General features: G+C 45.7%; 1 protein-coding gene across 1 annotated transcript in view; it reads right to left on the bottom strand.

Moving 5' to 3' along the window:
- The window catches only part of SAMD11 (sterile alpha motif domain containing 11), a gene marked incomplete at its 3' end in the record, with an annotated part of 125,080 nt that overhangs the window by 47,688 nt on the left and 61,710 nt on the right, over positions 1-15,682 (bottom strand). Inside the window, exon 5 of the mRNA XM_082009342.1 lies at positions 7,526-7,650. Within this exon, the coding sequence (XP_081865468.1) occupies positions 7,526-7,650 (125 nt within the window). The remainder of the gene's footprint in view (positions 1-7,525; positions 7,651-15,682) is intronic.

Below are 15,682 nucleotides of genomic sequence, written 5' to 3'. Positions count from 1 at the left end.
CACTCCTTTCCTAAAAGTGAGGGAGATATACCTTAAAACACATCACTGACCTTCCCAAAGGTGTTTGCAGAGCCATCCTACAAGAACCCTCCTGCCAGCAGCAGGCGTCAAATCCCTGCCAAGAGCAAGGTCTAGTGCCCTGTTCTTGGAGTTCAATAAACTGTCTTGGCTCCTTCTCCTCCTGCAGTGACCAAGCCAAGAATAAACACTTAACACTCACACCAGCAAAATCCCATACACCAACCTACACTGCAAGTGCAGTTGCAGGGCACAGTAAAAGGAAGTGCTTCCATGTTGGGCTTCCCTTCACCTCCCAAGACCTCTGGATTACAAAAGGATGCTGGCTACCTGCCACTCCCACAAGGCTTCAGAAGAAATAAAAATGAACTTAAATAGAGCACAAAGAAATGACAGTACTCCAGACACAAGCCAAGAGGATGAATGGCACTGACAGAGCCTAGACCCTCATGTTGCCTAGGTAAACAACTGTCCTTCACATGTAAACAAATGTGGTTGGGCTTGCAACTCCTAGATGCCCATTTGGCACTCATTTTCTGCTCAATTTAAGGCAGCAGTTCATAAAAGGCTTCTGCTTTTTTTGTTGTTGTTTGGCTTTGTTAAATGAAAACGTCTGCATCCTAGCTCATTATCACATGCTCAGAAAACAGCCATTCACTGTGATTCTGTCTTTAACCATTAGCTATAACATCCCTGATCCCAATTCTTTTTCACCCCCATATTAACTCCTCCTTAGCAGATGAAAGCTGTAGGTCTTAGCGCAAAGCCAAATGAAGTTATTGGGAAGCCCTTCATGGCAGGCACACAGAGTTCAGGGACAGGCCCAAAGACAGTGAGACAGCTAGTTTGATCAGCTATAGATCAACATGTGTGACCTACAAGCACTGCCTTGTCAATAAAAATTCCAACACCAATTTTTAAATGTAAATCTGTTTACAGTTCACTCCTGAAATTTTTCCTTCTCCCTCTCTCAGTCAACAGAGCATCAAGTGGAAAGATGAGGCGGGAGCATTAATACAGAAGAACAAATAACCTCACAGAGAGAAGAGAGTTCTCTCCTTCAGGATGTTTTTGAGGGACACGGATCTCACATTTTCCCTAGCACATGGAATGTCCACAGGAATGACTGCAGGTTAACATGCAACTATACTGTTCTCTGAGGACACCACTGCTCTGAGGCCAATGCTCTCAGCGTTTGTCATCTCCATCACAACAAGCCCTAGAAAAAGCCCAAGATCTCTTGGAGCTCCGCAATATTGGAAAGCTGGCCTTCTGCTGCTTCCCACGCCACAGCCAAAGAAGCCTCTAATCACTGAGGAAGGGGTCTTTAATCCATGCACAGTCCCAAATATTATATGCAGAACCATAGCAAATTGCTTGCTGTTTGGAGCGAGACCTGATATTCCGCCATGTCTCCCTTAAGGGCCCTCTCTCAGACAATATTCAGACATCAAGCCAACTCCCTCTAATCACACGGGGCAGAAGGAGGAGAGGGAAGATCTACCCACCTTCCTCTAGCATCAGTGAGCCTGATCCCTCCACTTCTATCCATGCAAATAGTCCTACTGCAACTGGAAAGTCATGAAATCTGGTGCTGCAGAACAGAGGGTATTTGAGGAGAGAAAGAGGAGAAATTAACAGGATTTTTGCAGGAGAGAAATTATTTACAGCCTTGGGACCAGGACTCTATTGCAAAATGCTTGTTCAAATCCTAAGGCAGAGTGCAAAGCACACACGCATAAGGGAGAAGGCACTTGTACTTTCTCTATGAGCCACGGAGCCCCGCAAGGCCTCCTCCGTCCTCCCCCACCCCACGCATGCCCTGGCAGACTGCATTAGCCAAACTGGATAGAGGGGATTGGACTTGTTTACAGACACACCGCTAGCTGCTTAAAGGGGCTCTAAATCCGTGTTTGATGTGCAAACCGTCAGCTTTGCTACGGTGCCTTTGTCAAGCAGCTCTGGCTCTGCTCATCCTTGTGTATGTGTCTCTCTCTCTCAATTAAGATTAAAAGCGCCTTGTGCCATCATCCGCTCTCAAGGTAAGCCCCTCTGTAGTGCCAGTGCTGTACCCCGTCTGCTGCCTTGCCTTTATCTGATCCATTTGGAAACGACTTTTATATTCTCATTAGGCTCATCGCCTGCCCTCCCCTCCCACATGCACGCTCCCCCTGAGGCATCTGAGCATACTTGCTCTACCTTTGCAGATGTTGTTAAGCCTCTTACTGAATCTCACCAGTGCAGGCTGCCTCTGTATGCTCCTAAGGAAGTACAGACCCCATTATATGTACTTTTCCTTTCTTCCTTCATTTAGCGTATTTTATCCCCATCGTGACTGCAATTTAATTAGCACAGAGGAAGGCATTCTCCAGCATTTTCCACTGCAGAACACCACCAGGAGGGAAGGAACGCAGCAGAAAATCAAGTCTGCAGGGTCAAGAGAGGAGAGAGACCATCCACGCCTCCTAGGTAAACTGGCTTGGAAGCTCTGGACATCACCAAGGCTTATTTTTCCAGGTAGGCTCTACATATGTGCCCCCCAACTGCAGTCCTGCAGACTGTCAGCACTTAGGTGAAGCAGCTCACCTCTCTTCTCTGCAAAGGGGGTCTTTCTCTGCCCTGAAGCCAACCTGACCTCTCAGCAGCTGGATTAGCTAGCTCCAGTCTTGTTTTGGTTTTGTTTTTTTTTTTAAAAAAAAAGGTCCAACGTTGGCCAGAGAAGTAGGAGGAGATTAAACACAGAAGCTGGGTGTAGAGATAACCTGGATTTCAAAAGAGGACCTGGATATCATTTTGATCAATGAAGAGCAACCAACAGAGCTGGCAGAGGCAAGTGCCCTTCCTTTACACCGCATTCTCTGGTCCTCCACAAGAATTTACTGCTCTTTCAATCTGTGTTGGAAACAATGAACACTTGCACACTTGAAATTTGCACAACCATTTGGAGAACAGACATTTATCCAGGGACTATAGAAACCAGTGGTCTCTGTTTTGCAAGCACAAGCACCTCCACTCCCAGTCACTAAGAGAGGCAGAGAAAGCAGAAGTGGCAGAAGTTTACTATTCTTAAAAGCCTGAGGACATAATACTGTCAGCAGTCAACCCAGATGAGAAAGAAGGAAGAATAGTGTGAAAGGGTGCAGATGGGTAAAATTCTAAACCAGTGAGATAGATTTCCTCAGCCAGTCAAGAATTCAGAGTTACAAACAGGGCAGCTCTTCCCGAAACCCAGGACCCCCTGGGACCTAAGGAAATCCAAGTGCATCAGTGGTAATTGTAATAAATCTGTAGTGCCGCAGAGCAGGCCCAACATACGCAAGTTTGCTCCATGATTAAGAGATCTCTGTAATACCTTAAGGTCCCCAGTGGGCCCAGAGCAGTGAGATACAGCTAGCATGCATCAAACACATAAGAATATCTCAATCATTACCACAGCTGACGGTGGCTCCGAAGCCAATCGATAGGGCAATTAGATTTTACCAGTACACACCTCTCGGCCACCTACTTCTGCTGTCGTTGCAAAAGCCTCAGTTACCCCTGCCAGTTCCAGGCCTCCAGATGTCTTACTGAGAAGCACTGGCTGGAGCAGATTTTTGCCTTTTTTCTAGATTTTTGCTGTTGGTACTCTGTATTTCCTTTAAAGGTCCAGTATCAGGGGACACTTCAAACATGAGTTAAGCTGTCAGCTATTCTTACCTAGACATCTTGCTTCAGTACACACACCAGCAGTGGGGAACACCACCCCCACCCCACCCCCAAATCTCTCGTATCCCAAATCTCTGGAAGTAGGCTACAACCCACATCTATTCCGTATTGTCACAGTGAAACAACAACATAAACGTCTAGCAGAGAAGTTAGAGAGGACAAGACAGGAAACTGAGCTCTGTTGTTCATTCATCATTTGCTTTATAATCTTGGGCAAATTTGCCTTTCTGGACCTTAATTGACTCATGCACCTCTACAATGTACTCAAAAACTGGTGGTAGGCATTATACATCTTGCCCAACATTTCTGAGCAAACTTTACTTGCTGGCAACATAACCACCTCCCTTTCCCCTTTATCACAGTAGACTAGCGATAACAGTCTTTCCATTTTTTATGATAAATGTATTTCCAAAGCACTGTAGCTCTCAGATTTGCTAGCCCAGATTTCTGTAGATGCTGAACTTAGCAACACATCACAATCACTACACTGGTCTTAATCATACCCAAGTGATGCAACAGATAGCATAGCCATTTGTTTTTGATGACTCCAGACTCTTCCTAGCTCTTTGAGCCTTACAAGATCCAAAATAGAATTCTTTTGTCCCAGCTATCCCAAGACCTAAGACTGCACCTGCTCAAGGCTTATTGCTCCAAATAGCTAGCACCCACCACTGAGTGGGTTATTAAATCCTTTTCTAGTCAGGGCCAAAACCCATCTGAGTCTTTCAGGACCCAATTATTTTCTAAGTCTTTCAGCTTCTGCTGTCCCAAACTAAGCTCTTCAGGCTCTCTGCTCCCAAATATAACCATCACCATTGACATAAAGTGACCTGGTTTTACTTAAAAATTATCCATAGGCCATCCAAGGGTATTAGTGTCAGTGCTGCTCTTCCAACGAAAAGCTTTATATGCTCCAGCAATACATCAGCCTATTCAGCCCCTTTTGACCTGAACATCAGCCCAGCTCTAGCTTGAACCCTGACTCTAGTCTCACCTATCTCCCAGAACTCACAAAAGCCCCAGCACTAACTAGATGCCACTATTTTCCATTAGTTCCAGCCCACTTCTGCATTTCAAAAACCATTGAAGATCCAGTAATACTTTTAATTTTCCAGTCCATACCGTTCAAAACTATAGCACTGCCTCTAATCCTGGTTTAACTATAAATCAAGGAACTCCCTCACAAAATTAATCATAAACCAACCAACGCTGCCAAATTCAACCCTCTTCTTAACTCCATGGTCCCTGCAATAAGTACATCTCTTCCATTTGTGCTATCCTTGTTCTCAACCCTCTACTTAGCCATAGCCAAGAAGCCACATACGCTTCTGCATGCTGTTAGGAGTAGGCGCTCACCCTTCATCCCGCACATGTAGAATTTGCAGTTCAAGCTGCAGTTCAATGCAGCCTCCAAAGTGTTCAGCTTCTACTGTCTGGGACTGTATGCCTAACTTCAAACCATAAATGCTAAATCAGCAACCAAAACCATTTTAGCTGCAGATTCCAACTTACTTGGAGAGCACCACAGCTTATAGTCATGAGTGACGCAGGAGTTTTTAAACATATTGGCATTAACGTAATTTATTCAGCATTGTCCATCTCCAAATGCCTTTTTAAGGGTGAGATTCTCGTAACCCAAATACACGGTATTGTTCTCAAAGACATACAATGCAAACAGCAGATAACTGGGGGCACATTTCTTTTTCCCTTATTGTTGTAACTAAGTGGTTTAAACAGCAGCCAGTCTTTTAGACTAACCCAATACTAACTCTCTTAAAATTATATATGTAGCAATTAGTTACACCATTCTCCCGTTCTGCCCCTGCCAGTAAAAACAAAGAGAACCAAGACATAAACCCAACAATCGGCATCAGCTACAAATCCCACCCAGCACATTTTGTTTCTGTTCCCTTGACTTCCGTGTCCGGGAGGTGGTGACTTGGGTACCAGCTCAGCATATGCTCTAAAGCCAGAGCTGGCAGGTTCTGCGTAGACTTTGGCAAATGAGTTTTCCCTTAATCAAACAAGCATGCAGAGTGAGCCAGCTCCAGACAGCAGGGAAAAAATCAGAGTTAAACTGTCCCTGTGGAGATGTGACAATGCTCTCTCTGCCTTTAGATACCTAATCTCCCCACCATCCTCCCACCTACTCTTTTGCTGGTCAACTCTTGTTAGACACGCCAAATCTATCACGTTCGGAAAAGCTTTGTCACTTGTTTGGTGGCCTCTTGCGTCAATGAGCCCTCTTCTTTTTCATTGCTCAGACTTTCACTGAGGTCAGAGCAGAGGACTGCGGTCCTCACTGCTACGCGTGTGCAGTGCCTATGTTTTATATTTCTTACTCTTTCTTATGGTCAGGAAGCTAACCAGAGAACCTCAAACATAAATTCTAACAAATAAGAATGAGGACTTCTACATCTAATCTTTTTTACTGCTTAACATTGATGGGAATGAAAAGTACCCTTTGCATTGCTGCAATGCTACTGATCTCAAAGAATTTCAACAATTTCCAGTAGTTTCTCTGTAAAACAAACAATATTAAAAACCATTTTAACATATGGGGGTCATTTTAACAAGGGGTCACATGAACCATATAGGCTCAAGCAAGGTCATACAGAAGAATATATCTCTCTGGCCAGCTTGGCTTTGAAAAGGGGCTGTGGAGATTGGTTAATGAAGAGAGTACAGAGATTCAGCTCTGAAAGCAAAGACTGTGAGCTGCCCATGGCTGCTTTACAGACATCTCACAAATCCCTCAGTTCAGCACAGCACATACATGGGACTGAAAACTTTACTGCAAAAGTAGACACACCAGTACAAATTTCACTGCAGGCAGGAGGAACCTTTCTGGAAAGGAGTCAAGCCTCAAGCAAAAGGCAAGCCAGGTGCCTGTCATGTTACTGAATATCCTCCAAAGACATTCCCAAAGTGCATTTCATGTGGTAGATCTTAACCCTTCAGGTCTGGGGTTAAGTTACACAGTCAATGGAATGACTTACAGGAAAATATGAACAAAACTACAAACATACAGATTTTCAGGAAGGCCTACATTAACATACACAGAGAGATCCAATTCTGATTTGGAAGGACAGGGATCACTCAATATAAAAACTAGGATTACTCCCAGTTTTTCCTCAACTTTTACTTATAATCAAAAGCAAATTGTAGATTTTGCAAACAAGAAGCAGATCCCTAGTTTATTACCAGTGCCACACTTGTTGACTGATGCATATCCATCACCAAAGCAACCTTGCCCATAGCTCCCTCACTGACATCCAGAGAGGCACAGTGCAGGATCCAAGAGGAGCATGTCTGGTTTCACCACGTTAAGTTGAAACCAGGTGAAACTCAAAAAAAACCCAGACAGGTAGCACTATAAAACCGAACAAACATGCTCATAAAGGAGTTGGCAGGCACAGAGGCAGCACGGCGAACCTCTGATTAATGAAATTACAAATCAAACCATGCTCTCTGCAAGGCCTTTCTGCATCACTTGACACTAACCCTGGGGACATTTCACTTCTTTGCTGGCGCAAGCTCCTTTGCCAGTATTTTAACACAGACCACTAGATTTGAGAATAACACAGGGCTGAGATCTCAAAAGGACTTTAACATCACCATGAAATCCTTTCCACGTTAATCTTTAGCGAGAATAAAAAAATCCTTCATATAGTTCATTCCAAAGTGTAACACAAACAGACCAGGAAAAATAGCTGCTGAAAAAAAGAACAACTGAAGGAATGAAAGAGAGAGGAGGGAAGTCAACAAACCCAAAACAGCAGGACCTGCTCCAGTTGCTTACCTGCTGCTCCCAAGCCAACGTCGATGCTGTTTCTCTTGAATTCACAGCGGCTCTGGGTCTCTGGCATAACGAGTTGACGGCTCTGATGCAGGTTGGAGATGATAGTGGAAAGGTCGTTATCACGGCTGCAACAGAGCAGAAAAGCACCAAGTTAAGGAAATCCTATTTGCTACCACATAATTGATTTCTGTGTGTATGTGCGTATGTGTGTGCGCACGCAAGATTCTTTTGTTTGCCCCTGACATAGCTATATTTCAAGAAATGTTCTCCCCCTCCTACCCTTCAGGTTCCTAGGTAACCTCCTCTAGTTTTGGGGAGCGGAGACTAAGTGCAAAGCACTTCCCAAAGAGCACTCCCATTTCCCATAAAGGACTCTGCAGCTGCCAGAGCTCCTGATTTCAGTTTTGCCAGATATAACTTGCGTGGGCCAGAACTTACATCTCAGATGGAAAAACTGAAAGTGTAGGAATTGGCAGATCTATTCCAGAATTAATAGCAAACTTTAACTGAAATAACTGATAGTTTTCTATCAGTTGCCACGCTTCTGTTCTTAAAAAAAAAAAAAAAGTAAGTTTTCCATTCCACCACCATTGGAACACAAGACTACTTTATTTACTTGAATAATAGTTTTTCTTTTTAGAGAAAAACCCACCATGAACCCAGACATCAGCATTACTGAGTGCTGAGGGTACAGATTTATTTACAAAACTAATTTTCAACTCCTCACTAACAGATCCTGAAACAATGCTCTCTTCCTTCTGGGACAAGAGAATGCATTAGAGCAGTTCAGTATTATTTTGCTTGTTATGCTTGCATCAGATTGCTGCTACATAGGCTAGTTTAGCCTTTTTCTTTCTTTTTTCCCCCCTTCTATGGAGAGGGAGAACACAAACACAAAAAGACATTCACTGTAGCAGATACTGCAGTTCAGTTGGCAAATGCTTTTGCTTGCAAACCACTCTCCACTTGCAAAATATTTCTGAATAAATGATATACAAACACTGAAGAGGAAGAACAAGCTAAAACATATACATGATACTAAATGGAATGTCTCCTTTTTGTTTGTTTGCAGTATATGTTAAATCACCCCTCCTTCTGGCACAAGGTGCTTGCCCCAAGCTAAATGTGGCTATTTTTCTTCCTCTCCTCTTTCTAAATGGAAGATGACAGCCAGAAGAACCAGAGACACAAAAAATTATACATATTAGAAATATTGCCCTCCCTCCCACATCCACAGCTCCCTCCCAACCTCTACTCACATGATAAGAGCACCCACTCTGTGCTGCTGTGACGCACAGCACATGACCACCAACTCACTGGTGCAGAGGAGAGTGTCCTCACCTGGGACCAGCAGGACAACACGGAGGGTGCATTATCTGCAGAATTACCTAGCAATGATCTTCCTTTAAATATCCCCCTCTTATCTCCTCCCCACCTGCTGCACCCCCACCTACAGGCTATCAGCACTAGCAACTGGAGCAGATCTGCTCAAATGCTCCAGAGCGCCCATCCCTAGTGCAGAAGCAGGGGCTAATCTGTCGTCTAGCTCTCTGCTAATCAGATAAGTTTATGACAGAAAGTCTTTAGACAGAGGTACTTTCAGCGGGCGTCTGGCTCCAGATTTTCACAAGATGTAGCAGACAAAAACAGACTCTCATTTCAGCAGCCGCTGTCATGTTCCCTGCTGCTCCCCCCCCCGCGCACGCCCCCCACCCTCAGTCTCAGCACTAAGCTAGGATGCTCGGATCGCAAAGCCCTTGAGCGCCCATTGCATCTTCCTCCGCTAAACCAGTTCAGATTCCTCCTTATGCAAGCAGAAGACTAATTACTTAAGCAAGCCCACAGGTGAGTGGGAAGCCCATTTCTCCTGCACCAAGCAGTTTTGGGTCTTATCCTCTTTTAGCTGCCACCTTTAAGATGCATTATGCAAATATTTTGGTGTCTTAAGTCATTTATGGGATTAATGTGAAGTGATTATCAGTTCTTTTTAATCATGCCAATCAATAACTGGATGTCAGGGACAGAGGACAAATGCAGATAAACGCTGCCATCAGCACAATGCTCAGGAAAGGGCGGAGGAGATGAGCCCGAAGTGCAGAGGGAGAAAGGCAGGGAGTAGGAAGAGAAAAATGGGATAATTACATCTTTGCATTTGCAGAGTGTCTTGCATCCCAATTGAGCCCCAAGCACCTCTGATACATAAACACGTTAAGAAAGCTATGAGAAAGAATTGTTTTATCCACCACTAAAATGCAACTACCCCTCTTTCTGGAAAAGAGTATAGCAACTCCATAAAATGACTTGATTCTCCAAAACGCAAGGAGTGCAGAACACTCCACTGTAATCAAAAACTAGATCTATGTGGAAGGAAGCATTACCACACCAGAAGTGATATTTTTCTTTCCCAACAATTTTGTGTTTTCAGGAGATCTTCCACGGCCTTAAAATTGAAATTATTACAGTACGCTAAAGTGCGTTAGCACGTTGTAACTCCACACATGAGCAGATACCACAGGGCTGATAAGGTACACTCTACAGGCTTTGAATTCAACTCCATCTACCCACACAGTTAGGAAGGATCCCAGGAAAACATGACTTTGCTGGAATAACTTTGCAGAAGGCAGACTGAACACCAAGGTGACATTGAGAGGAAAGGGAGGAAAGACAAGAGATAAGGCAAACAGGCAGAGACACCTTTTAACACATCGAACTGTCCCCAGGAGTTGTTCCTTTTGCCTTAGTGCAATGGGAGGTTTGAAGCAGAGACTGCCTTTTTATTCTGGGCTTGTTCTACCCCTGGCACAATGGGAGGCAGTCTATAGCTGGGGCTCAGTCTTAGTATAAGAAAGGAGAATGAACGGTAACCAGAGCTTCTTACGAAAAACTGTGATACCTTTCTGCGTAGGTGAAGACTTTAAGCATTTTTTTAAAATACTGTAGGCCAAGCTGGCCCCAGCAAATAAAGCTCCACAGAGCTGCAATCAGAATCCAGCAATTGCGTGGCCTCGCTAATAAGGGACATACTTGCGGAAGGCTCTGCTTAGGCCACAAGAGGACTTCCTACCACCATGTTGAATCAACAGAATGAAACACCAGCTTTGGCTCTGCAGCTGACAACTCTACTACCTCCACCTTACCTGTGACTACATGAGGTAGTAAACAAACATTCATTTTTACAAGAGACCCTCCACAGAACAAAGTCCAACTGTTTTCATCCCAGTGCCATTTAATAAAGCTAGTGAAAGTTTAACTTTTAATTGAGTCTCAGTTCTTCAGGTACTCCACCAGTTACTCAAGCACCTTAGCCAGGAAGAAGGGCTCTGTTCAGCTACCAGCAATTTTCAGAAATTACCCTGCTTTTGCGCACTCGCTGCCTCAGACTGCAGCACTGCAACTGCATTTCTAACCCTGAAATCATGTTGTCTGCTGCTGGTTAGCCCAGCAGGAGGACAGAAGATGTAACACTACCACAGACTTTGGGAGATCCACTCGGTCCACGTACCAAAAGTTGCAAAACATGAGTTGTAACTCCAGTCCTGCCCAGGCCTCCCCCTTCCCCCAGCCCTGAGGGGAACACCTCAGCCAAATCACAATCACCACCACCAGCCCTACAGCACAAGGCAGGCAAACATCTACCTCAGCACTGCCTCGTCCATTTGCCATAAAAATCCTAGAAACAGCCATCTGAAAAACTCAACCAACCACTCACCTTCTCCTGAAGGCAAGCTGCGGACTGCACGACACGCTCCCCTCAGCAGAGCTGCCCGGTCGGCCTGCAAACGCCCGCGGCTCTGTGGAACAGGGAGCACCTGTGCTCGGTTAGTGCCCGCACCTGCGCAGGCCACCCCGGGGCTGCCAGGCGGCCAGTGCTGGCCCCTCACCCCGTGTTTCAATTCCCTTTGACTAACTCGTCCCCGATTCCTCAGTTCCGTTCCTCGTTCCTCAATCCTAAGTGTCGGCTCCAGACTTTTGTGCCCGCGTCCTGTAAAAGAGGCGCAGCCAGCACCCACCAGAGCCTTGCAGACACGGCTAGGAGGCCGAGCCGAGCCGGGCGGAGCACACCCTGGACAAGCGGCACGGCACAGAAACGAGGCCCTCTCCCTCAGCCCAGGTTACGGGGTATTCTCTGCGTGGTCAGCTTGCTCACAATAGGGGACCGTGTTTTCAAAAGACAGCAAGTCTCTTGGGGAAAAGGCTATTTGTTCCTCTGCGTTTCCGCACCACCTAACTTGTTCACAGTAATCCTGTTGTGTACGGAATGGGCAACAAATTCATGGGCTCAGGGCTCCAGGAGTCAGAGCCAAGGCAGGATTAAAGATCCTTCCCTCAGAAGGAACACAACAAGCAAAAGAATACCTAGCTTGGAGGACCTCAGGTCAAGAGCCAGAACGTGCACTTTGGGCACACCAACGTACACGTAGTAATGCCTGAAACTTGACCGCTTGGTCCGGCACAGTGACTAACGCAACTGAAGGCAGGGGCCTAGGCTCACTGGAAGGGAAACCAAACGGGTGTGACAGCATCCCCTCTGAAGTCCTTATCAGCAGGAGCACAACTCTTGCACAACCTCAGCGGGAGATTGGAGAAGGCTGGTCCTTCCCATGTAGAGGACTCCCCCATCTTTGTGCTGAAGCCAATAATTCCACCCAAGTGCTCACCTGCAGCAGGGCAGAGGCACACGCTGCTTCTCCTTTGTCTCGTCTCTGAGCCGCTGCTGGGTGCCTGTTAATGCGGGCACTCCCCCATACATGCACTGACACATGCACACACAATCAGATTAAAGGTCTGATCCCTTCCAGTAGCATAATATTATATTTTAAAAACCAGATTAGAGAAGGGGGCTTGAGCAAGATACGGATCTCCTGAAAGGTCAAGGAGGAGACAAATAGCCTTCTGTAGGGCTGCAGGTTGCCATGGCAACATTCAGTTTGCATGGGTTTTGGTAATTAATGGTTTGGGGACCTGCAGTAATACAGGTATGTTTCCAAGCAGCAGGGAAAACATGTTCCGAGGCATGACTGTCTGGGCACTTCCATCTCATAGCAGCAAGTTTTGCTCTTGTTCTAAAATGAAGGCTAGAAAACTGAGTACTTACGGTCAGGGATTCCAGAAGGCATGTGGCTCGTTGGCCACATCCAGATTTGCTTTCAAACTGGGAAGTGGCTCAGTGTTACTGACAGTCTCATACGACCTATCTTTGGTATCTGGCTCAGGATGACCGAAGCTCTGATCACAAGATATGTTTTTCAGGTATTTCTGCTATTTTGGTGGGCAAAGTTTTACAAAAGAATTTGCAGCACTACAAGATTTTTGAGTCTGAACTTCAAATCCAATACACATTTAACCTCAATCCGGAATGCTAAAATTTGCCCTGTCCTATATCTGAACAGTGAATCCAAACCTGTCTGGTAAAGACAAACTCATGCTGTTGCTTTCAATTATAGCTGATGTGCTGTTGCTCATTCTCTATTTGAATCCATCATCCTGTTTCTGCAACATCATACTTAGCAGCTGCAGAGGGGAATAAAAGGCTAAAAAAAGATGAGGCTCTTGTGTGGTGAAGTGTGTGATGACTGCTGATAAAGGAGATCCCATCTTCACAAAGATGTCCCTCCTACTAATAAATAAGGGAAAGGTAGCAGCTACCTAACAGCACTGTGGACTTCCCTCAAGACCAGCTGTAGCTTTGGAAACAGCTGCAAGTGGCACAGACCTTGTAGTGAACTTGGCCTCATAAGGAAGACACTTTAATAAGGAGTAAAGCTGGCAGTGGTGATGTGTAAGTGCTTGTTTATTATTGCGCTCCACGTAGCATCGGAGAAGTAACCATCCCACCAAACATGCTCTATATCTATCCCGCCTTTGCCTTGACAGTTTATCCACTGGGAATAATGTCCTAGGCTTTTGCAAGCTGCTTTCCATCCAACAGGATTCCCATTCTACCACTAGGCTCTGTCTTGCTGCCAAAAGCAACAGTCAGAAAAGTGGCTGGATATTATTATGGCTTGGGCAATTTTCAAATCCTAATGAAGAGAGGGCACAGGAGCAACAGATCCATTTACCAGGAATGCAGGAAAGCTGTGATAAGGGTTTTGTGTAAGCCACACGCAACTGAGCGGCTCACCAGTCCACCACAACTCAGGCCATGCATGGTGCAAGCAGCGACCACAAAGCTTTAAAGGCCAAGTCCAAATGGCTCCTTTACGTGGATGTAGTATGCAATGAAAGCTACTCTCTAATAAAATGGCCACCTGACCTTGGAGGGTATTTCTGAAAACACTGTACACTTGACCTGTTACACTGGCAACAAAAGAAAACCGCAGGGCAGCACTGCATAGGAGGCATACGCCACGGGTCCCCTGCTAAGTCTGGGAAACAACAAAAGAAGTCTTCCTCATCCTAAAACCTCACCCCCAAACCCAATGAACACTGGTCCAGGACTCGGGGTGTATAGTCAGGAGAACATGGATAACTGTGCAGCTCAGATACAGATCAGAGATGGTAGTCTAAAATTCCCTGTCACATCCCAATGCTCTGATACAAGGAGCCCACTCTGCAAAGCAGCAATGAGATGTACTAATAACTAACGGCTGCAAAAATTACCACTGGAGGAAAAAAAAACCATTGCTAATGTTCTCTACAAATGCTTTGATTGCTGCACTGTCTACTTTTAATGGAACTAACTGGTCCTCTGTCTCCACCAAAGCTGGTTGTTCTGATGAGACTTTCTGTAATGGCAGTATAATGGTCGACCAGTGGTCATTTGATAGCTGCACTGCTTACAGGAAAAGGCACTCAAGGGGAGAGATGGCCACATCAACAACTGATGGAAATGCCACCCAGACAGAAGGTGTCTTTGGGACAAGATGCCACAGTAATCCACTGATGCATCTGTAGAGTCCGCAGAGAAGCACCTGCAGGACAACAGCTAAACCAGCAGTACTATAATTTCTGGCACCCACTGCATAAGCAACATCATCTAGTCCAGCTAATGAGCCACAACCTGTGCTCAAGGAAGCAGAAGTCTATCACAGAAACTGCCACTGAACTGTCAGATTTGCTAAGTGTGGCCCTCTCTTGGGACGTATAAATGAATTAGGAGCAAGCCCTTTCAGGGAGGCTGTGGTAACCAGACATGCAGCAATCCTGTGTGACTGGCTTCTGGGAACAATAATCTTTTTTTGAGCAATATCTGCACCATAAGCCGCTGACTGGCAGTGTTTGAAGCCAGCAGCTATTGCTCCAAGACGCCTTCTGGTCCTGTCTTGTCCCCTAGTCCCCATGCTGACCAGCATTTGGACCCTCATTCCAGTCACCTCTCCCCAATCTCAAATGGCCCCATCAAACAAGTCCCTTACATCTACTGAAAGCCATCTTCTCAGCCTGGTTCTGGAGCCAGCCCTGCCAGCACATTCAGCACCGAGTGACTTACAGAGGGGACTAGACAAATGAGGCAGACGCCTCAGTCTCTTGGCCCCTTGAGGTGCTGACAAATGCCTGGGCTGCCCTGCCCCGTAGGGCACCTGAGTGGAGACATACCACCCTTGAGATCCTTGGGAGGTGGCAGCTTCCAGTGATCGTTAACCCAAGCCAGATTCAGACCGGGAGCAATGCCTTTTAAATGTGTTTCATTTACAGACATTAGCAGCAACTGCATCTTTAACAAGGAGAAGGATGAGGAGACTAATGGATGGAGACAATTAACCAAAATATAAATCAGTGTCAGAGTCTCTGCATCTAGCAGAGGCAGCCAGGCGCCCGCAGGGTCTGGTGATTCTCGCAACACGCTGCTCAAAGTGACTGCAAAGAGTGATTGCGAAGAGGGGGAGGGAGAGGGGAAGGAGAAAATTTTTGTTCAAAATTAAAATAATTTTCAGTAATGGCTGCCTGCCTGTTTGCCGCAGCCCTCTCCAAAACAAGGAGGCAATAGTAACAATAACCTCACTACAAATGCCATGCCCCATCCTCCTCGCAGGATAAGCCAGAATGAGTCCTGTATGCCTTTTAGAGATTGTCTATCCCGCTGGCAGACAGGGTTTTCTCTACCCATGCTCTGAGCAGCAAGATCACATACAGTAACCTTTCAGTGCTTGCTATCAGGCACAAAAAGTGCAGGTCACTCTGCAGAGGAGGAATTCACCTGCGTTACAGCACTGC

The sequence above is a fragment of the Phaethon aethereus genome, assembly GCF_964289735.1.
Source record: "Phaethon aethereus genome assembly, chromosome: 21".
Classification (NCBI taxonomy): Eukaryota; Metazoa; Chordata; class Aves; order Phaethontiformes; family Phaethontidae; genus Phaethon; species Phaethon aethereus.
This window is presented reverse-complemented; position numbering and strand designations above follow the sequence as displayed.